This window comes from Erpetoichthys calabaricus, chromosome 9, assembly GCF_900747795.2.
Source record: "Erpetoichthys calabaricus chromosome 9, fErpCal1.3, whole genome shotgun sequence".
Taxonomy (NCBI): domain Eukaryota; kingdom Metazoa; phylum Chordata; class Cladistia; order Polypteriformes; family Polypteridae; genus Erpetoichthys; species Erpetoichthys calabaricus.
The window spans coordinates 111964752-111988279 of NC_041402.2; the positions used below are offsets into that span (position 1 = coordinate 111964752).

Consider the following 23528-nt stretch of genomic DNA (forward strand, 5'->3'; position numbering starts at 1 on the left):
TTCTGTGGTGTGAGTTAAATAAAAATTATATTTTACTCCTAAAACGTTGTGTTTTGGTTGCTGCTAAGGAGCTGTGTGAATTTTTAAAACTTTTTTCTTCCCTTTAGGGGTAAAACCAGCTAAGTATTTGGGGGAACCTTTGAAAATGTTATTTGTTACTTGAACTTGTGTTTTTTGTATTCAAACTAGCGTCCACGAGAAAGTAGCAGTAGTTGACACTGGCATCTCTGTAAGTAAATATCTGGCCTCATAGTAAGTAACAGAAACAATGATTCCTTAGTGGGGAAAAAAAAGACCGGCAGCCTTCAAAGAGGTAAAGAGAATGGCTCAGTGGAATGTAGGCAGGCAGTGTCATGGTTCAGCCAGTATTTTCCCCCGGCTGCTGTTCAAAAGTTGTGTTTCTTGTCTGTTGCGTTTAACTTTGTATCATTTAATTGTATTAATTTTTCTTTTGTTAACAAAGTGCATTTTTCTATGTGTGTGTTGGGAAAGGGGTGTGATCTAGGTAATGACCCTTGTGTTTTGTGGGTGGCTCAATCAAAGTCAGGAATGGCCCTCCACCCTATTTAAGAGAGGGCCTTACATAGTTCCTGGATGTTCATTGAACACACTTGGGAGTGGAGTGTTTTCTTGTGTTTCTTTGCTTTTGCTTTGTAATTTTCTGGATTTTGAACCCTTGCTCTGTTTTTGATCTCACTTCTGTATTTCGTACTGTATTTGGATTGTGTTTATTGATATTTTTTGAGCCTCTGTTCTGTTTCAACCACCGCCTTTGGATTCTGTTTTGGACTTGTTTGATGTGTCTAGCTGCTTCAGGGATCTCTTTTGTGCTCTTTGGAGCTTTGGGGCTTGCAAAGCCTTTTGCTAAAATAAACTTTTTGTAAAGATTTATCTCGGCCCTTTGGGTATCTAGTCATGGTATTTGACGGACTTTTCTCCTAGTGGGCAACTTCTGAAAGTGCTTTTGGATTTCAAGCATTTCACAACAGGTGGCTAGTGTTAAGGGTTAATTAGGCATAAGAGGCTGTAGGAGCAGACAAGACAGTAAGTGATCAAGTAGCAGCAGATATTCAGTAAATAATCTTTTCTAGATTGAACAGTTCTTGGCAGTCAGGAAAGCAGAGCAGTTAAGAAGGAGACAGCATAAGGGTTCATTAATACAAAAGAATACAAACAATGCTAGTGGAGAGTTTTTAAGTAAGGAATAAGAGAAGTGCAAAGATGGAGAGCGGACAAAGAAAAGTAAAGTTAACCTCATAGAAAGACAAACAGCTGGCAGTCGAGGGGGAGCATATTACAGGACGTTAAGTGGCCAGAATATGTAAAATAACTGTAGAAGTTCTTTAACCTAATATTTTGGCTTTTTTTAGTTTTACCATTTAAGTTAAATAATTTAATTTTAATTATTTTTAAGCAGTTTTTAGTAATCCTAAGTCAAATTTTAATAATGAGGCCACTGTAATGCAAGTCCTGTTGGATACTGTAATTTTCTGAGGATGGCTTAGAGGAGCCAGTCTTCTATGAGGGCTACATGTGTAGGAGATACCAACTGATCCAGCACCTCGAGCTCAGGGTTGCCTGTGTTATAGTAGAGAATTGGCGGACCTGGCCCAGGTGTGCTTTTAGGGAGATAGTGGGCATCCCTAAGGTGTCATGGGAAGAGATTCCAGACCAGACAGGTAGAGACAGGTGGCTCATGGTCACAAGGCGCAAGGTAAATGGTGAACACTGTCCAGGGGCATCAACCCCAGAATTAGAGGTATCAAACCATGGCAAAGGTGTGCTTTTAAAGAGATAGTGGGCATCCCTAAGGTGTCGTTGGAAGAGATTCCAGACCAGACAGGTAGAGATAGATGGATCACGTTCACAAGGTGCAAGGTAAATGGTGCACACTGTCCTGGGCATCAACCCCAGAATTAGAGGTATCAAACCATTTTCCAGTCCTTAGGGGGATTGAAGCTCAGATTTGCTTCCAGATGCACAGGTTAGAAACCTCCCTGGAAGGGTTGATAGGCTCTTGGCTAGATCAGGGTTGGATCCAGTGGTCATTGTCCATGTTGGAACAAATGACATACATAAGGGTAGTCGGTCTGCGGTCCAAATTTACAGAGTTACTTGCCAGGCTGAGAAATACTGCCTGTGACACATGCAGGTAAGTTAAGACTCAGGAGATTAGAAGGCTTAACGCATGGCTGAAATCTTGGTATAGGGTAGTAGGGTATAGGTTTTTGGGGCATTGGGACACTTTATGGAACAGATGGGACCTGTTCTGCCATGACTGTTAAATCTGAACCGGAGAGGCAGTAATGTGTTGAAGAAGCATAAGAATAGATTAGTTGAAGATTGTTTTAACTGGTTTAGGGAGTTTGGTGCAAAACCAGTACCCAAAAAGAGAGTTGATGGTGATGCTTGGGGACTGAATCATTAGGGGGTTGAAGTGTAGGTTTGCTTCAGAATCAGAGACTCTCACATGCTGTGCTGCCTTCCAGGTTGATAGGTTCTGCGCCTAAAGAGTTCCGATATTCGTGGCTACTCCGTGCCGAGTTCACTCCGAGTTCTCAGATGATTGACAAGCAGCAGCGTGCAGCGATTGGTCGAGGCGCTCTTGTGTCGAGTTTTTTGTAAACTTTGATTGGCTGGGAAAGAGATGCGTTCCGAGTTCTGTTCCGAAAGACCCGCCTCCCCGTCTAAAAGCGGCGATGTCATGTTTCGAGTTTTATCTTAAAGTGGGGCCCGCTGATACTATTAAAATGGTACTATTGATGTTACTCTTAGTGCACAAGGATTATAGTGAAGTGAAATAAAACAGATGTACTTTAATCTAATGAGAATTCATTTGTTTTGTACATATTAATAAAAGTGTTCTTTTTTTTCATTTTAGTAAACTGGTTTCAGTAATATAAATATCTGTAAATAGTCTGGACAGAATTGCGTTATAATTATGTTTGTTAATAATAAATAATAATAATGCTAATAATAATAATGCTAGCAATAGGAAAATGCAGTGTAACAAGGAAGTTGTAATATTATTAAAGGCCTTAAAAAAAGTCAGTACTAGTATTACTAACCATTTATATTTTTTTTTTTTTGTGTGTGTCCCTTTACTCTTTCAGAATTTAGAATTAACAGTTTCTGGTATCTCATACCATGGCTACCACTAGTGTTCCTACGTGAGTCTTTGTAGTGTTTGTAGTAGCAATGTTCCTCTCAAAACAAAGGTATCTTTCTGTAATTGACGTACTGGTTGATTGCGTTGTTTTAATAGACCCAACATCACCTGCGGTGTTGACATGTAAGTATTCATAGGTTAAATATCACGAAGGTTCATTTGAAAAAGAAAAAAAAAAAAAAAACCTTTTTGGAATATTGGGTTTGGTGCCTATAGAATTTGTTCAAAGGTGGTGGTTTATCATCCTGTTGTTCCCTTGTTCCTTTTTTCTTTTTGCATGCTCAGTTACTCTTTATTTGATCTCTGTTGGAGGCAACGTCGCTTGGTGCAGACTATATGGAGGTTGTAACCTATTAGTTGTTCCCTGAAGGCCAATTTGTAATATTCTGAAATTTGTTTTAATTTCAGTTTTTGGTAACCTAAACTTTAAATGTAAATGTCTTCCAGTTTCCTACGGATCTGTTTCAGGTCGCTCGTTGCATTCCAGCTGGTTAAATTTGAAGAAAAATAGGTGTTGTAAAACTTTGGAATGGAACTGTAACTTTGTCTTGGTTTATCTAATTTATCCAGCTTGAACCCTGTGCCACAGTTCCGCCGCAAGACCTCCGGCGAACTGACCCTTAAGGCCTCCGCTGAGGTGATCCAGGTCGCCAAGGCATACGGCCTGAGCGGCTCTGTGCCGTTCAAGGTCAATTCGGCCGGGAAATGTTCAGGGAGCAGGCCAGGAGACGGGTGCGGGCAGCAGGTGGTGACCCCGGGGACTCCAAGCTGGTGCACAGCGCCAGCGAGCTCCAGTTTGGACAGTACCGGGGTCAGACTTTTAAATGGTTGCTGACCCATGACCTCGGCTAAGCCTGTCATGGTGTTGGCAACCCACCTGAGGGAGCGCGAAGATGGCCAGGTGTCGGATAGCCCGCTGGCGAGCAATAAAAATGCCCTGGAGTCCTACGCCTGGCTCTTCCCCGACATGAAGAAGGCCATCCGTCGTCGACGGGAGAGAGATGGGTCGGCCAGGACTCTGGACGAGGGCAAGAGGCTCGTCGGCTTTGGCCAACACGGACACCTGACGTTTGAGGCCCTTTACAATACAGAAGATCGGGAGGCCAAGAGGTGAGAGACTTTTGGGTGGGGTCCGAGGGGAAGGGCACAGCAAGGTAGTTGGGACCCTGCTTCCATTTGTTCACCTGTTACCGTTCCCGCTGTTGTACCCCAATGCAGTTGCATCAAATGGCTCCGGCGCCAGACCACCAAAGTCAGGACCAAGATGCATGCACTCCAGCTGTATGTCTGGCGGAGAGACGAGGCGAAGGCAGCAGCAACCTCCTCCCTTACCAAAACCACCACTGTTGCCCCCACCGCCTCTCTCTCTGCAGCAGCCTCCGTCGTCAAGATTCCCGATGACGTGCTGCTGTTGGCCAGCATGGAGTTGGAGGCTGGAAAGTTACAGCCACCCATGGAAACTGGTGGTGGCTCCTTCACTTTTTCTGTTTAGCCTGTTATTTGTTTGAATTTGTTAACAACCTTCCCCAGCATCTACCTCCCAGTCTGCAACCAGTGGAGGGCCCTTGCCATCCCAGCGCTCCCAACCGACGGCTGATCCGGGAAAGCAGCCTTCGCAAACGCTGTCCGTAGCCAGGAGAGAGGTGAGTTAAAAGGATGTGTTTCTTTGAATTGCATTGCCGGGAAAGGAACAGGCCCTGTCTGATTGTTTTTGTTTCTTTTTCTGTTGCTCATGCTCTCTGTCTCTGTGTCTCTCTCTCTCTCTCTCTCACACACACAGCTACTTTTGCACGAGGGCTGGAGGACTTCACTACCGAAGGAACAGCACGCATGGTTAAGTCGGGTCCTTTTCACCAGGGGCAAGGATGGAAAGCCTGTATTGACCTCCAACTTTCGCCTTTGGTGGCACCCTCACGGCCCCCGCAACGTGTACTTCCAGCCCCCGACATCGCCCGACACCTTTTTTCAGCGCCCGTTCTTCCTGTGGATGCCGTACCGCATGTGGGCCTATAAGCTGTCCTGCACGGTGTGCAGCCACAGGTTGTCGGGAGCTGGACTCTACAGGACCGTCCGGAGGGTCCTGGACGCAGACGGATGGTACTTTATGGCCACGGAGTACCTAGAGTGCCGGCGCTGCAGGAAGAAGGTGGCGGGCTGGTCGCAAGATATCATGGATCAGCTGCACCACACCCACCGGGATGACTTTCCAGCTATCCTCACTTACAGGTCAGACAAGGAGTCTCCAATGGCTGGGTCGGCTCTCCACAGGTAGACGGGCACACACGGGCAGTCCTAACGTCTCTGTTCTGTCTAACATGGGTTATCCTGCGACAAAAAGCTCATCGGGCAGATGCGTGAGCGCACGCTGGGCAACGGGGCCACCCAGCTGCGCAGATATCTGCTCGAGGAGCACACCAGGTCCTGGTTGACTTGGTCCAAAAAGGTCATGTTCGCGGTCACCAAGTTCATTACACCAGGTGCCGAGCCACCTGCGACTCCGCCTCTACTACCGCGGATGACCCCGGTGCCCGGTACAAAGTGGTTGCTGTCCATCTATGCCAGGGAGGTGGCTTCGAGGCTAGAAGAGACCAAGGCCCAGATCACCTCCATCTTTGGCTCAATCTTGAAGATGGACTCAACAAAGAAGGTGATCGATATCGCCATCCCCTCCCTCTCTCCCCCCTTCCTTCCTTCTTTCCTTCCAGCTTACCGTCACTCTCCCTTTCATCGTTCAGGTGACCAAGAAACTCGCTGGTGCCGCAGCAGGAATGGCAGCCTGGGTGACCAGCGTGGGGAACGAGCAAGGCCAGATCTTGATCAGCGTCCTCACTGCAGCCGAGGGCGCTGGCCTGCACCCCATGGCCACCGGGCTGATGCGGCGATACCGTGATGCCAGTGTGTCCCCGCCTCTGGTCCTCTATGTGGACCGAGACTGCTGTTCCCACGGGGGACCCTACAAGGTGTCCCTCTTATTCAACCAGTGGGATCAGCTGGTGGTGCGGCTCGACGTGTGGCACCTGATGCAACACTTTGCGGCGGGTGTCACCACGGAGAGCCACCCACTATATAGCCTCTTCATGGCGCGTCTCTCGTTCTGCATCTTTGAGTGGGACCAGGGAGATGTCGCCCGGCTGTGACAGGCCAAGGCTGGCGAGGCGGGGAACGATCCCCGAGGCTCCGGCTACAGAAAGATCCCACTAAAGGAGCTGGCCCGCCACTGCCGCCGCTGCACACGTGGGGCGGAGGAGACCGGCCGGCTCATCGACGAGATGCTGGAGGCCTTCGGGGACACCACTGACACCATGGGTATCCCGCTTTTGGACCGCGCTAAGATCCAGGACATCTGGAAGACTCAGAGGCGCCACCTCCACTGCATCCAGGACCCACCCGGCGTGCACCTGTACATGCAGACTGGGCAGCTGGTCAAAGGGGGGATCACGCTGCCGGTGTTCAGGTGTGCGCGAGGTTCAACTTCGTTGGAGTCGTTCCACTTGCATCTGGACCGCTTCATACCTGGTAAGGGTGCCCAGAAACCTGTTCTTTGTGACCTGTGTTGTGCGAGGGAGTGGGTGGCATTGCATTTTTATCTCTGTCTGTCTGTCTGTCTCTCTCTCTCTCTCTCTCTCTCTCTCTCTCACTCACTCACCATGTCTTTCAGGCACTTCAGCCAGCGCGCCCCACTTTCAGGCCTATCTGCTGGAAAGCCTGGCGCGGTGGAACGAGGACCGTGCGGCACAAGCAGTGGAGGAAGCAGACCGTGATATGGTCGGCTACAGTGGCCAACTCCAGCACTCCGTCAACGAGCTGAGCGACATTCTATATCACATGAAGCTGGTTGACGATTACACCCGGCCTGCGAAGTACACTGGTGAGGCGGGCGTCGAGCCGTCTGTCTGTCTGTCTGTCTTTCTCTCTCTCTCTCTCTCTCTCTCCCCCCCCAGCCTTTTCATTTTAAAACAGTTCCCTCCTTTTCACAGGTGAGCTCATAGGTATCCAGTACCTATTTTCGCAGACCGGTCGAGTGCTGGAGGAAGTGATGGACAGGGATCCCGACGCTCCGGATGGGACTGATACAGACGACGATGATGACAGTGTCGACGAGAGCTTCCAAGAGGACAAGGGGCCGGTACAGGAACCTCTGGACAACACCCTCTTCGGCCTTGAGGAGGACTTCGCCCGACAACCGTTATCGTCTGACAAGTCCCAGTCGCGCCCTGCCATCGGCGCCTCAAAGTCTGGGCCAGCCGACCAGGACACCTCCCCTGGAGACGAGGCCACTCAAAGCATGTCCCATGAGCTGGTAAGTCTCTCCCGACGAGTTGTGCTATACCTGTGGAATATCTGATGAGTGCTTCCCTTTCTCACTTTCGCTCTCTTCCCCCAACAGAATAGCCTTGGACCTGACATTGGCCCAGGTTACCAGCACATGGTCAACCTGGCCTCCAGTCTCGTGAAGCTGCGTCACCATGCCTACATGACACAGCAGGCGGAGATCGCCACCCTCTGGGAACGATTGCCGGAGGGCGACAAGGCCCTAGTTCGCTTTCCGCCACGCCACCAGGAAAGACTGGTGCAGGGGAGGTTCCGATGCAAGCACTCGCAGACCAGTGTCACACCGGGAGTGGAGAGCTTGCAACGGTAGGTGATCAACCTCTTTGGTGTCGCCTCTTTCCTTTTGATGGGATATCGATGGCATGACTGACTGACTGACTGACTGGCTGGCTAGCTGACTGACTGACTCTCACTCTCTGTCTGTGTGTCTCTCTCTCTCTCTCTCCCTCCCTCCCACCCCCCGAATTTTGTAGGTGTATGGTCGGCCAAGGCAGTCAAGCTGCACAGATGCCAAACATCAGCCGCCTTGTGGAGGCCGTTGGTGTACAGCTGTCCAGGATTCACCCCGAAGGAACCACCGTCAGCGGCGTGAGGGTGAACCGCTGGGCAGCTGTGATGCGTGATTACATCTGCATCCAGGAAAATATCCTCACAAACCCGGTACTCATGGCCCAGACACGAATCCAGTTATTCCCCCTCAATCAGCGCACCCTGGCACAATGGTAAGTACACACTGGACAAGTACCATCCACCATGCCCCTCTCCTCCCTCCCACCCTGACTTACTTTGCTTTCTGTCTCTGTAGGCACTACGCTCGCACCAGGGAGCTGGTACGGCGGGCTCTGGAGATGGCCGTGCCACTGCCAACCAGCTCGGCCCTTGCTTCAGAGCCCACCCCTGCCGTACGACCACGACCCACGGGCCCCGAGCAGTCCGCTGCACAACCATTGGAATTCCATAACCCACCTGACCTATCTGGTCAGGCGACGCAGCGACGTCGGGGCCCCGTGGATGTGGCACCAGCCATCATTGGGCAAACCCACATGAAGCACCCGTCACCCAGCCACTCTCCCCGCCGGCTGACACTGCCACTCCTCCGCTTCCACCGCCGCCGGCAGGACCCCCAGTACCCCGCACCACTGCCTGGCAGCGGAAGAAAAAGCAGGAGGCGGACAAGCTGGCACGACAGCAAGGAATCCCCCCCAAGCAAAGGAAAAAGATTGAAAGCTATATTTGCAAGTGCTGTGGCCATCCTAAAACAAAAGAGTTCGGCCACAGCCAATTTGGGAGGAAATTTTTTTGCTCCACCTCAGCCGGCAAAACTATACAGGAGTGGCTGGAGGAAAAAAGGAGGGAGAAAAAAAATCGTGCTGGGGGGGATAGCCATTAATATTTATTTATTTATTTATTTGATTTGTAGATGGGCCCATACAGTGTTTTTTTTTTTTTTTTTCTCCACGAGGAGGCCTGCTATTGCCTGGCACTTTATATGTTGTCAAGGAGGCCTCCTTTTTTCAAGCTGTTTTTAATTTTCTTTTTTTTTTTTTCTCGAAATGTTTGAAAATGACTGGCACTTTATATGTTGTCATGGAGGCCTCCTTCCTTTTTCAAGATGTTTTTACTTTTTTTTATTTATTTTTATTTTTTGCAAATGACTGGCACTTTATATATTGTCAAGGTGGCCTCCTTTTTTCAAGATGTTTTTACTTTTTTTATTTATTTTTTTTTTTGCAAATGACTGGCACTTTATATATTGTCAAGGAGGCCTCCCTCCTTTTTTCAAGCTATTTTTACTTTTTTTTTTGACAATCTTTACAAATGACTGACACTTTGTATGTTGGCAGGCCTCCTCCTCCTCCTCTCAATTTTCTTTTTTAATTTTGGGCTTCATCTACTGGTTATGGTAGTTATTTTTTTTATTGCAAAAATTGTTTGATATTTATTTGTTTGTTTGTATATAGTTCCTTGGATTGTTGTTTGACTTTTATTTATTGTATGTATATACTTATTTCATGTTATATTTATTGTATACAGTGATCCCTCGCTATATCGCGCTTCGCCTTTCGCGGCTTCACTCAATCGCGGATTTTATATGTAAGCATATTTAAATATATATCGCAGATTTTTTGCTGGTTTGAGGATTTCTGAGGACAATGGGTCTTTTAATTTCTGGTACATGCTTCCTCAGTTGGTTTGCCCAGTTGATTTCATACAAGGGACGCTATTGGCAGATGGCAGAGAAGCTACCCGGCTTACTTTTCTCTGTCTCTCTTGCGCTGACTTTCTCTGATCCTGACGTAGGGGGTGTGAGCAGGGGGGCTGTTCGCACACCTAGACAATACGGACGCTCGTCTAAAAATGCTGAAAGATTATGTCACGTTGCTACCTTCTGTGTGCAGCTGCTTCGTGAAGAGACATGCTGCACGGTGCTTCGCATACTTAAAAGCTCAAAGGGCACGTATTGATTTTTCAGTTTGTTTTTCTCTGTCTCTCTCTCTCTCTCTCTCTATCCCTGCTCCTGACGGAGGGGGTGTGAGCTGCCGCCTTCAACAGCTTTGTACCGGTGGTGCTTCGCATACTTAAAAGCCAAACAGCCCTATTGATTTTTGACTGCTTGCTCTGTTCTCTCTCTCTCTCTCTCTCTCCTGACGCGCACTCCTTTGAAAAGGAAGATATGTTTGCATTCTTTTAATTGTGAGACAGAACTGTCATCTCTGTCTTGTCATGGAGCACAGTTTAAACTTTTGAAAAAGAGACAAATGTTTGTTTGCAGTGTTTGAATAACGTTCCTGTCTCTCTACAACCTCCTGTGTTTCTGCGCAAATCTGTGACCCAAGCATGACAATATAAAAATAACCATATAAACATATGGTTTCTACTTCGCGGATTTTCTTATTTCGCGGGTGGCTCTGGAACGCAACCCCCGCGATGGAAGAGGGATTACTGTATAGTTATTTGATTGATTTCTATTTATTATATGTATATATTTCATTGTTGTTGATTGAATCGTTGTGTCTGCCTGCCTGCTTCTGTCCCGCCGCCGCTTTAAGGGCTCTCTGTTTACCTTCCTGCAACCACGTGGCTAATCGGCTATGCGTCCGCCCCTTTCACCTTTTACGGACCCGGCTCTGCAGAGCAGGCGGCATTCTTCCGCCACGAAGATCGGCTCCCATTTTCTGCGCCTAAAGAGTTCCGATATTCGTGGCTACTCCGTGCCGAGTTCACTCCGAGTTCTCAGATGATTGACAAGCAGCAGCGTGCAGCGATTGGTCGAAGCGCTCTTGTGTCGAGTTTTTTGTAAACTTTGATTGGCTGGGAAAGAGATGCGTTCCGAGTTCTGTTCCGAAAGACCCGCCTCCCCGTCTAAAAGCGGCGATGTCATGTTTCGAGTTTTATCTTAAAGTGGGGCCCGCTGATACTATTAAAATGGTACTATTGATGTTACTCTTAGTGCACAAGGATTATAGTGAAGTGAAATAAAACAGATGTACTTTAATCTAATGAGAATTCATTTGTTTTGTACATATTAATAAAAGTGTTCTTTTTTTTCATTTTAGTAAACTGGTTTCAGTAATATAAATATCTGTAAATAGTCTGGACAGAATTGCGTTATAATTATGTTTGTTAATAATAAATAATAATAATGCTAATAATAATAATGCTAGCAATAGGAAAATGCAGTGTAACAAGGAAGTTGTAATATTATTAAAGGCCTTAAAAAAAGTCAGTACTAGTATTACTAACCATTTATATTTTTTTTTTTTTGTGTGTGTCCCTTTACTCTTTCAGAATTTAGAATTAACAGTTTCTGGTATCTCATACCATGGCTACCACTAGTGTTCCTACGTGAGTCTTTGTAGTGTTTGTAGTAGCAATGTTCCTCTCAAAACAAAGGTATCTTTCTGTAATTGACGTACTGGTTGATTGCGTTGTTTTAATAGACCCAACATCACCTGCGGTGTTGACATGTAAGTATTCATAGGTTAAATATCACGAAGGTTCATTTGAAAAAGAAAAAAAAAAAAAAACCTTTTTGGAATATTGGGTTTGGTGCCTATAGAATTTGTTCAAAGGTGGTGGTTTATCATCCTGTTGTTCCCTTGTTCCTTTTTTCTTTTTGCATGCTCAGTTACTCTTTATTTGATCTCTGTTGGAGGCAACGTCGCTTGGTGCAGACTATATGGAGGTTGTAACCTATTAGTTGTTCCCTGAAGGCCAATTTGTAATATTCTGAAATTTGTTTTAATTTCAGTTTTTGGTAACCTAAACTTTAAATGTAAATGTCTTCCAGTTTCCTACGGATCTGTTTCAGGTCGCTCGTTGCATTCCAGCTGGTTAAATTTGAAGAAAAATAGGTGTTGTAAAACTTTGGAATGGAACTGTAACTTTGTCTTGGTTTATCTAATTTATCCAGCTTGAACCCTGTGCCACAGTTCCGCCGCAAGACCTCCGGCGAACTGACCCTTAAGGCCTCCGCTGAGGTGATCCAGGTCGCCAAGGCATACGGCCTGAGCGGCTCTGTGCCGTTCAAGGTCAATTCGGCCGGGAAATGTTCAGGGAGCAGGCCAGGAGACGGGTGCGGGCAGCAGGTGGTGACCCCGGGGACTCCAAGCTGGTGCACAGCGCCAGCGAGCTCCAGTTTGGACAGTACCGGGGTCAGACTTTTAAATGGTTGCTGACCCATGACCTCGGCTAAGCCTGTCATGGTGTTGGCAACCCACCTGAGGGAGCGCGAAGATGGCCAGGTGTCGGATAGCCCGCTGGCGAGCAATAAAAATGCCCTGGAGTCCTACGCCTGGCTCTTCCCCGACATGAAGAAGGCCATCCGTCGTCGACGGGAGAGAGATGGGTCGGCCAGGACTCTGGACGAGGGCAAGAGGCTCGTCGGCTTTGGCCAACACGGACACCTGACGTTTGAGGCCCTTTACAATACAGAAGATCGGGAGGCCAAGAGGTGAGAGACTTTTGGGTGGGGTCCGAGGGGAAGGGCACAGCAAGGTAGTTGGGACCCTGCTTCCATTTGTTCACCTGTTACCGTTCCCGCTGTTGTACCCCAATGCAGTTGCATCAAATGGCTCCGGCGCCAGACCACCAAAGTCAGGACCAAGATGCATGCACTCCAGCTGTATGTCTGGCGGAGAGACGAGGCGAAGGCAGCAGCAACCTCCTCCCTTACCAAAACCACCACTGTTGCCCCCACCGCCTCTCTCTCTGCAGCAGCCTCCGTCGTCAAGATTCCCGATGACGTGCTGCTGTTGGCCAGCATGGAGTTGGAGGCTGGAAAGTTACAGCCACCCATGGAAACTGGTGGTGGCTCCTTCACTTTTTCTGTTTAGCCTGTTATTTGTTTGAATTTGTTAACAACCTTCCCCAGCATCTACCTCCCAGTCTGCAACCAGTGGAGGGCCCTTGCCATCCCAGCGCTCCCAACCGACGGCTGATCCGGGAAAGCAGCCTTCGCAAACGCTGTCCGTAGCCAGGAGAGAGGTGAGTTAAAAGGATGTGTTTCTTTGAATTGCATTGCCGGGAAAGGAACAGGCCCTGTCTGATTGTTTTTGTTTCTTTTTCTGTTGCTCATGCTCTCTGTCTCTGTGTCTCTCTCTCTCTCTCTCTCACACACACAGCTACTTTTGCACGAGGGCTGGAGGACTTCACTACCGAAGGAACAGCACGCATGGTTAAGTCGGGTCCTTTTCACCAGGGGCAAGGATGGAAAGCCTGTATTGACCTCCAACTTTCGCCTTTGGTGGCACCCTCACGGCCCCCGCAACGTGTACTTCCAGCCCCCGACATCGCCCGACACCTTTTTTCAGCGCCCGTTCTTCCTGTGGATGCCGTACCGCATGTGGGCCTATAAGCTGTCCTGCACGGTGTGCAGCCACAGGTTGTCGGGAGCTGGACTCTACAGGACCGTCCGGAGGGTCCTGGACGCAGACGGATGGTACTTTATGGCCACGGAGTACCTAGAGTGCCGGCGCTGCAGGAAGAAGGTGGCGGGCTGGTCGCAAGATATCATGGATCAGCTGCACCACACCCACCGGGATGACTTTCCAGCTATCCTCACTTACAGGTCAGACAAGGAGTCTCCAATGGCTGGGTCGGCTCTCCACAGGTAGACGGGCACACACGGGCAGTCCTAACGTCTCTGTTCTGTCTAACATGGGTTATCCTGCGACAAAAAGCTCATCGGGCAGATGCGTGAGCGCACGCTGGGCAACGGGGCCACCCAGCTGCGCAGATATCTGCTCGAGGAGCACACCAGGTCCTGGTTGACTTGGTCCAAAAAGGTCATGTTCGCGGTCACCAAGTTCATTACACCAGGTGCCGAGCCACCTGCGACTCCGCCTCTACTACCGCGGATGACCCCGGTGCCCGGTACAAAGTGGTTGCTGTCCATCTATGCCAGGGAGGTGGCTTCGAGGCTAGAAGAGACCAAGGCCCAGATCACCTCCATCTTTGGCTCAATCTTGAAGATGGACTCAACAAAGAAGGTGATCGATATCGCCATCCCCTCCCTCTCTCCCCCCTTCCTTCCTTCTTTCCTTCCAGCTTACCGTCACTCTCCCTTTCATCGTTCAGGTGACCAAGAAACTCGCTGGTGCCGCAGCAGGAATGGCAGCCTGGGTGACCAGCGTGGGGAACGAGCAAGGCCAGATCTTGATCAGCGTCCTCACTGCAGCCGAGGGCGCTGGCCTGCACCCCATGGCCACCGGGCTGATGCGGCGATACCGTGATGCCAGTGTGTCCCCGCCTCTGGTCCTCTATGTGGACCGAGACTGCTGTTCCCACGGGGGACCCTACAAGGTGTCCCTCTTATTCAACCAGTGGGATCAGCTGGTGGTGCGGCTCGACGTGTGGCACCTGATGCAACACTTTGCGGCGGGTGTCACCACGGAGAGCCACCCACTATATAGCCTCTTCATGGCGCGTCTCTCGTTCTGCATCTTTGAGTGGGACCAGGGAGATGTCGCCCGGCTGTGACAGGCCAAGGCTGGCGAGGCGGGGAACGATCCCCGAGGCTCCGGCTACAGAAAGATCCCACTAAAGGAGCTGGCCCGCCACTGCCGCCGCTGCACACGTGGGGCGGAGGAGACCGGCCGGCTCATCGACGAGATGCTGGAGGCCTTCGGGGACACCACTGACACCATGGGTATCCCGCTTTTGGACCGCGCTAAGATCCAGGACATCTGGAAGACTCAGAGGCGCCACCTCCACTGCATCCAGGACCCACCCGGCGTGCACCTGTACATGCAGACTGGGCAGCTGGTCAAAGGGGGGATCACGCTGCCGGTGTTCAGGTGTGCGCGAGGTTCAACTTCGTTGGAGTCGTTCCACTTGCATCTGGACCGCTTCATACCTGGTAAGGGTGCCCAGAAACCTGTTCTTTGTGACCTGTGTTGTGCGAGGGAGTGGGTGGCATTGCATTTTTATCTCTGTCTGTCTGTCTGTCTCTCTCTCTCTCTCTCTCTCTCTCTCTCTCACTCACTCACCATGTCTTTCAGGCACTTCAGCCAGCGCGCCCCACTTTCAGGCCTATCTGCTGGAAAGCCTGGCGCGGTGGAACGAGGACCGTGCGGCACAAGCAGTGGAGGAAGCAGACCGTGATATGGTCGGCTACAGTGGCCAACTCCAGCACTCCGTCAACGAGCTGAGCGACATTCTATATCACATGAAGCTGGTTGACGATTACACCCGGCCTGCGAAGTACACTGGTGAGGCGGGCGTCGAGCCGTCTGTCTGTCTGTCTGTCTTTCTCTCTCTCTCTCTCTCTCTCTCCCCCCCCAGCCTTTTCATTTTAAAACAGTTCCCTCCTTTTCACAGGTGAGCTCATAGGTATCCAGTACCTATTTTCGCAGACCGGTCGAGTGCTGGAGGAAGTGATGGACAGGGATCCCGACGCTCCGGATGGGACTGATACAGACGACGATGATGACAGTGTCGACGAGAGCTTCCAAGAGGACAAGGGGCCGGTACAGGAACCTCTGGACAACACCCTCTTCGGCCTTGAGGAGGACTTCGCCCGACAACCGTTATCGTCTGACAAGTCCCAGTCGCGCCCTGCCATCGGCGCCTCAAAGTCTGGGCCAGCCGACCAGGACACCTCCCCTGGAGACGAGGCCACTCAAAGCATGTCCCATGAGCTGGTAAGTCTCTCCCGACGAGTTGTGCTATACCTGTGGAATATCTGATGAGTGCTTCCCTTTCTCACTTTCGCTCTCTTCCCCCAACAGAATAGCCTTGGACCTGACATTGGCCCAGGTTACCAGCACATGGTCAACCTGGCCTCCAGTCTCGTGAAGCTGCGTCACCATGCCTACATGACACAGCAGGCGGAGATCGCCACCCTCTGGGAACGATTGCCGGAGGGCGACAAGGCCCTAGTTCGCTTTCCGCCACGCCACCAGGAAAGACTGGTGCAGGGGAGGTTCCGATGCAAGCACTCGCAGACCAGTGTCACACCGGGAGTGGAGAGCTTGCAACGGTAGGTGATCAACCTCTTTGGTGTCGCCTCTTTCCTTTTGATGGGATATCGATGGCATGACTGACTGACTGACTGACTGGCTGGCTAGCTGACTGACTGACTCTCACTCTCTGTCTGTGTGTCTCTCTCTCTCTCTCTCCCTCCCTCCCACCCCCCGAATTTTGTAGGTGTATGGTCGGCCAAGGCAGTCAAGCTGCACAGATGCCAAACATCAGCCGCCTTGTGGAGGCCGTTGGTGTACAGCTGTCCAGGATTCACCCCGAAGGAACCACCGTCAGCGGCGTGAGGGTGAACCGCTGGGCAGCTGTGATGCGTGATTACATCTGCATCCAGGAAAATATCCTCACAAACCCGGTACTCATGGCCCAGACACGAATCCAGTTATTCCCCCTCAATCAGCGCACCCTGGCACAATGGTAAGTACACACTGGACAAGTACCATCCACCATGCCCCTCTCCTCCCTCCCACCCTGACTTACTTTGCTTTCTGTCTCTGTAGGCACTACGCTCGCACCAGGGAGCTGGTACGGCGGGCTCTGGAGATGGCCGTGCCACTGCCAACCAGCTCGGCCCTTGCTTCAGAGCCCACCCCTGCCGTACGACCACGACCCACGGGCCCCGAGCAGTCCGCTGCACAACCATTGGAATTCCATAACCCACCTGACCTATCTGGTCAGGCGACGCAGCGACGTCGGGGCCCCGTGGATGTGGCACCAGCCATCATTGGGCAAACCCACATGAAGCACCCGTCACCCAGCCACTCTCCCCGCCGGCTGACACTGCCACTCCTCCGCTTCCACCGCCGCCGGCAGGACCCCCAGTACCCCGCACCACTGCCTGGCAGCGGAAGAAAAAGCAGGAGGCGGACAAGCTGGCACGACAGCAAGGAATCCCCCCCAAGCAAAGGAAAAAGATTGAAAGCTATATTTGCAAGTGCTGTGGCCATCCTAAAACAAAAGAGTTCGGCCACAGCCAATTTGGGAGGAAATTTTTTTGCTCCACCTCAGCCGGCAAAACTATACAGGAGTGGCTGGAGGAAAAAAGGAGGGAGAAAAAAAATCGTGCTGGGGGGGATAGCCATTAATATTTATTTATTTATTTATTTGATTTGTAGATGGGCCCATACAGTGTTTTTTTTTTTTTTTTTCTCCACGAGGAGGCCTGCTATTGCCTGGCACTTTATATGTTGTCAAGGAGGCCTCCTTTTTTCAAGCTGTTTTTAATTTTCTTTTTTTTTTTTTCTCGAAATGTTTGAAAATGACTGGCACTTTATATGTTGTCATGGAGGCCTCCTTCCTTTTTCAAGATGTTTTTACTTTTTTTTATTTATTTTTATTTTTTGCAAATGACTGGCACTTTATATATTGTCAAGGTGGCCTCCTTTTTTCAAGATGTTTTTACTTTTTTTATTTATTTTTTTTTTTGCAAATGACTGGCACTTTATATATTGTCAAGGAGGCCTCCCTCCTTTTTTCAAGCTATTTTTACTTTTTTTTTTGACAATCTTTACAAATGACTGACACTTTGTATGTTGGCAGGCCTCCTCCTCCTCCTCTCAATTTTCTTTTTTAATTTTGGGCTTCATCTACTGGTTATGGTAGTTATTTTTTTTATTGCAAAAATTGTTTGATATTTATTTGTTTGTTTGTATATAGTTCCTTGGATTGTTGTTTGACTTTTATTTATTGTATGTATATACTTATTTCATGTTATATTTATTGTATACAGTGATCCCTCGCTATATCGCGCTTCGCCTTTCGCGGCTTCACTCAATCGCGGATTTTATATGTAAGCATATTTAAATATATATCGCAGATTTTTTGCTGGTTTGAGGATTTCTGAGGACAATGGGTCTTTTAATTTCTGGTACATGCTTCCTCAGTTGGTTTGCCCAGTTGATTTCATACAAGGGACGCTATTGGCAGATGGCAGAGAAGCTACCCGGCTTACTTTTCTCTGTCTCTCTTGCGCTGACTTTCTCTGATCCTGACGTAGGGGGTGTGAGCAGGGGGGCTGTTCGCACACCTAGACAATACGGACGCTCGTCTAAAAAATGCTGAAAGATTATGTCACGTTGCTACCTTCTGTGTGCAGCTGCTTCGTGAAGAGACATGCTGCACGGTGCTTCGCATACTTAAAAGCTCAAAGGGCACGTATTGATTTTTCAGTTTGTTTTTCTCTGTCTCTCTCTCTCTCTCTCTCTATCCCTGCTCCTGACGGAGGGGGTGTGAGCTGCCGCCTTCAACAGCTTTGTACCGGTGGTGCTTCGCATACTTAAAAGCCAAACAGCCCTATTGATTTTTGACTGCTTGCTCTGTTCTCTCTCTCTCTCTCTCTCTCCTGACGCGCACTCCTTTGAAAAGGAAGATATGTTTGCATTCTTTTAATTGTGAGACAGAACTGTCATCTCTGTCTTGTCATGGAGCACAGTTTAAACTTTTGAAAAAGAGACAAATGTTTGTTTGCAGTGTTTGAATAACGTTCCTGTCTCTCTACAACCTCCTGTGTTTCTGCGCAAATCTGTGACCCAAGCATGACAATATAAAAATAACCATATAAACATATGGTTTCTACTTCGCGGATTTTCTTATTTCGCGGGTGGCTCTGGAACGCAACCCCCGCGATGGAAGAGGGATTACTGTATAGTTATTTGATTGATTTCTATTTATTATATGTATATATTTCATTGTTGTTGATTGAATCGTTGTGTCTGCCTGCCTGCTTCTGTCCCGCCGCCGCTTTAAGGGCTCTCTGTTTACCTTCCTGCAACCACGTGGCTAATCGGCTATGCGTCCGCCCCTTTCACCTTTTACGGACCCGGCTCTGCAGAGCAGGCGGCATTCTTCCGCCACGAAGATCGGCTCCCATTTTTTGGCCAAAGCAGGGGTGGATCTAGTAGTCATTGTCCATATTGGAACATACATCAGAACCTGAGGGGCGCCAATGTGTTGGGCAAGCATATGTGTAGGTTAGTCAACGATTTTTTTAAACTAGGGACTGGGGGGCACGGAGAGTTTGGGACAGACCAGGTTTAAAACTGTACATGAAGGAACAAACAATACTTTAAAAATATAAAATGCATAGTAATGTAAATTCTAACCCATTTAAATACAAAAGTAAAATGAGTAACACATTAAAAATAGCTTGTTTTAAAGCTAGAAGTATCACAAATTAAACAAGTGAGTTGTAGTTGTATGTCAGGATAGGTCAGGTCTGGTTGGGGAGCATGCACTGGAACAGAGTGTTGCTGCACCCACCACACGACGAAACAGCTCGGGATCCTGGTTTACAACCCCCCAAGCATACACAAGGTCCAGTGCCACCCTCTATCTACCGCATCCAAGTGTTATGTGGGCGTCCCCTTGGCCTGGTCCAGTCGTTCGGGTCCTCAACAGTGAGGATCCTGTGAACCAGATCCCACTCAGGGAATTGGTGCCACATGGCCGCAGTGCTATAACTGACTCTCCCTTACAATGCAGGTAATGTGCCTAATTTGGGACTCCACGAGCAACCACTTGTTTGACACAAAGTCAAACCAGTGGTACCCAAGGATTCTGCAAAGAGACACAATACCGAAGGACTCGTCTTCGTCTCAGGTCACTGGACAGCATCCATGTCTTTGAACCATATAGCAAGACAGGCAGCACCAGGGCTCTAAAGACTTGGACCTTCGTCCCTTTACAAAGATATTGGGACTGCCACATACCCCTTTCCAGCGACCCCATATGCTCTCCCAATTTGTCTACTGATTTCATAGGAAGAGTCACCAGACACGTGAGTGTTGCTGCTAAGGTAAGTAAACCTCTCAACAAGGTCAACACTGTCTCCAATGACAGACACACTGCTGATGGCTGTGCCCAAGAGGTCATTAACAGTAGAATCCCTGAAGCCAACGAAAAAATTTGTTATCCCGAGCAACCTTAAATTTTTTCGCACCACTCCTTTAGCATCTTTTGTTTTGCAAATGTGTCAATCAGCACAAGCAGCAAGCAGCCTGCTATCACATCCCTCCCCACCACCGCAGCTCAACTCATGCAAAAAATTCTCCCAGCTCAAGTCTTGTTTATCTGGGTGTGAGGTGCCTGGAGTTGTATAGGGTAAATAATACAGTATATTGTTATTTGGAACACATACATTGCATGTGTGTTCCGTGTCTACAATGATCTGTGTAGCTAAAACAGAAAGTTATAGTGTTATAGTACTAACAACAAAATTTTGACATGAAGTGTATAATGTGTGAAGACAGAAGTCCAAATATCAAATAAACACTTTCACAAAAGGTACATGTATAACAAAACAAGTGTGCTTTCATTCAAGAATATAACCGAAGAAAAAGAAATCTTTTTAGGGTACGATGCTGCCATGACCGCGTGAGTGGTGCAGCGTTAACAGCGTCTGACTCATAATCAAGAGGTCACGGGTTTGATTCTGAGCGCTTCTCAGAATCACAGTTTTGAGTAGTGAGCTGCTCTTATTGTTACTATTGTGCAATAAAAACATACATTTGATTTTTCAGTTTTATTCTCTCAGTCATGTTCACCCTCCCCCCAATCTGACACTGCTGTTTTCAAATAAAGATGTGCTATAGCAGAGGTGAACTCAGATTAGGATGAGGGTTCTACATTGGATAAAGAGAACAGAAGTCCTCCCTGCAAGAAATGTCCACTCACACATAAGATCAACACAGCTGCACCAGGCGTAAAGGCGAAAGATGGCACCGGTTGAATGCAGCAAGAGGTCAGGCATCGTCCTTCCAGTCAGTCTGCCCAACACGTGTCCTTCAATGAAACATCATGGCTTACAGAGCCAAGGTATCGTCTACTTGTGGCAGTCTACTTGTGACTTTACGCTGTAGGAAGATAAGTAAATAAATATTGGTAAACAACATTTGATGTGGCGTTTATACAAGTAACATATACATGTTTTTCCAATAAAGTCCATCACAAAACATAATCACAAACAGAACTTTGTATGATACCCTGGTATGCTATGTAAGCCCTGCTGTTTCGTTGAACCAGGATCCAGTGATTCACAGCCCCTGACCCTTTCCCCAGTCAAGGAACATGGAGCCACTTTCATCACAGTGGCCAGAGCCATAGTGACCGACACAATCCTCATATCCAGCCCTGTCAGTGCCACTGGTCGCATTAAAGTCACCCATGACCAGAGGAGTGTTACCTTGTATGAAGCTGAGAATAAAATGTCTCCCTCACCAAGACATCACTCACCGAAGTCGGAGCATACACTGACACAACTGACAAGGCACCCAGAGATTGCCATAATCTGAGTCTCATAATACTCTCATTGAAAGGAGTGACATCAGACACCATTGGAAAAAGCCAATCCTCCACAGCAACAGCTACTCCCTGAATATGACAGTGATCAGAGCAACCAGACAAATAAAAGGTGTACCCACCTACTGAGTTCTGGCCAGTCCCAGGTTTGTGTACCTCAGAGAGTGTCACCCTGAAATGTAGAGTTTACAAAACTCCTCTGACAGCAGAAGAAGATGATCATCATGCCAGAGAGACAAGACGTTCCACAAACCTGCCCAGATGGGCCACCTCAAAATGGGAACAGAGTGCTGCCGTGCAGAGGGTGATGCCTCAGCACCACACCAGTTCCTGTCCCCAACAGACCTGACCCTATTGGCTCTCCGACAGTTCTGACTCTTCCGGGGATTAGACTCCCGAAGGACTTTCCCCCATCCCCTTCAACAATGTGAGTAGCCTTCCTATGGGCAGCTGCAGCAGAGCGACTCTGTCGAAGAGCAAAAAGGAGTCCTGTCTGTTGTCTCAGAGCTGTGTGAAGTTGTTTTTTATGATAATTGGAGAGTCGGATGCAGTTTAACATCATACCCAGGGCAAGAGTTGTATGTAGAGGAGGATAATTATGACATTGTTGCAATAGCAGAAACCTGGTTAAACAACAAAGATGGGGATGAACATAACATAGAGAGATACACATTTTTTAGAAAGGATAGACAGAGCATAAAATGAGGAGGGGTTGCTGTTTATGTCAAACGTGTGTCATTTATGTCAAATGTGTAAATGCAGTCCTCTTCAGTTGGACATTGAGCCCCATGTAAGTGGGGTCATGTGGCTTCATCTGGAAAGCATTACCCGCCGACAGCTGTAGTCGTCCAATTAATCCCAGGTTCTGGTTCCTACCACCAGTCCATTGGTGTCCTTAAAACTCTCCGCAAAACCTCACTCACATCTCCCTCAGCCAGTCTGCCAGCATCAAAAAGGGAGATGCCGTATAACAGGGCCACTCTTACTCCTCTGCATTTCTCAGTGGAAGAGTCCCTTCTCCAGCCCCATACTCAAGCACAAGCTTGCCACTTTCTCCCCTGGTGCACTCATGACCACCTACCTCCACTCTTTACGACACAGGCTCCTCACCATCAGGCCTCTTCCTCCTTCCTTAACCTCTGTTCACTCCTTGTTTCTTTCTAATCTTCTTTTTGATCTGATGTCCCTCCTTACCTTGCAGGCTAACTATATAGCCCTGACTGGGTGCAGGTGCTATACTTCATTTACTCCGAGGTGTGAATGAGACATATGACTGACTCACTCACATTTCCACATGAAAGAGCCAAGCACCCCAATCAATCTCAGAGTTGCATGTGTACACTAACATGTGCACCTGCACTCTTTCAGAGCCTGCACACTCTGGAACTCTCAATTTATTCCATCCATCTATTATCCAACCCGCTATATCCTAACTACAGGGTCACAAGGGTCTGCTGGAGCCAATCCCAGCCAACACAGGGTGCAAGGCAGGAAACAAACCCCGGGCAGGGCGCCAGCCCACCGCAGACTCTCAATTTATCTATAATAATAAAAGGCAAAGCCCTCACTGACTGATTCACTCACTCACTAACTGACTGACTCACTCATCACTAATTCTCCAACTTCCCGTGTAGGTGGAAGGCTGAAATTTGGCAGGCTCATTCCTTACAGCTTACTTACAAAAGTTAGGCCAGGTTTCATTTCGAAATTCAACGCGTAATGGTCATAACTGGAACCTCTTTTTCACAATATACTGTAATGGACGGCAGCTCGATGGCCGTGGGAGGAGGAGTTGAGTGTCATGTCATCACGCCTCCCACGTAATCACGTGAAAAGACTGTGAACGCAGTAGGGACAAATGAAGGAGGAGCCGCAAACAGCGAAGAACAAAAAATTCATTAAACAATTGAGAAGGGAGCGAGTGAAGCATACAAGCATGTTCATAAGGGAAACAAAGCACGGTTTAAATTAAGTTTATAGAAACGCTCCCGCTGCGGATTGCAATAACATATTCGCGAGATAAAAGTTTAATGAGAAGACACGAGGTATAAATGAACCACACGTCGTAGCACAACGTTAGGGGCAACAGTTTCAACCATTCTATGATCTGCTTCTCGCAACTGAAAGACGGCACATGGCGGATGTTAGCCGACTTGCTCACCGCAACGTTAGGGGCTTCAACTCTGGCGCTGACGATATTCGATTCTCAAGAGGGGATGCAGAGAGTGTGTACGCCTGATGAGCCCAGAAT

At 48.5% G+C, this 23528-nt stretch overlaps 2 protein-coding genes across 10 annotated transcripts in view; both read left to right on the forward strand.

Moving 5' to 3' along the window:
- LOC114657616 (uncharacterized) overlaps window positions 1–15640 on the forward strand; it is a 708025-nt gene extending 692385 nt beyond the window's left edge. For 2 of the 9 annotated variants that reach the window (XM_051931553.1, XM_051931550.1), the window contains 2 exons: window positions 5647–5816; window positions 5905–7464. In XM_051931553.1, coding sequence (XP_051787513.1) covers window positions 5647–5816; window positions 5905–6306 — 572 coding nt within the window. In that variant the 3' untranslated portion in view covers window positions 6307–7464. Of the gene's footprint in view, window positions 1–5646; window positions 5817–5904; window positions 7465–13822 lie in introns of those variants that run through there. The other 7 variants (XR_007935747.1, XR_007935746.1, XR_007935745.1 and 4 more) reach the window with 7 other exon arrangements.
- The window catches only part of LOC114657618 (uncharacterized), a 55798-nt gene continuing 39930 nt past the window's right edge, over window positions 7661–23528 (forward strand). The window contains exons 1-3 of the mRNA XM_028809492.2: window positions 7661–7807; window positions 16151–16399; window positions 16483–16803. Coding sequence (XP_028665325.2) covers window positions 16155–16399; window positions 16483–16803 — 566 coding nt within the window. The 5' untranslated portion in view covers window positions 7661–7807; window positions 16151–16154. The remainder of the gene's footprint in view (window positions 7808–16150; window positions 16400–16482; window positions 16804–23528) is intronic.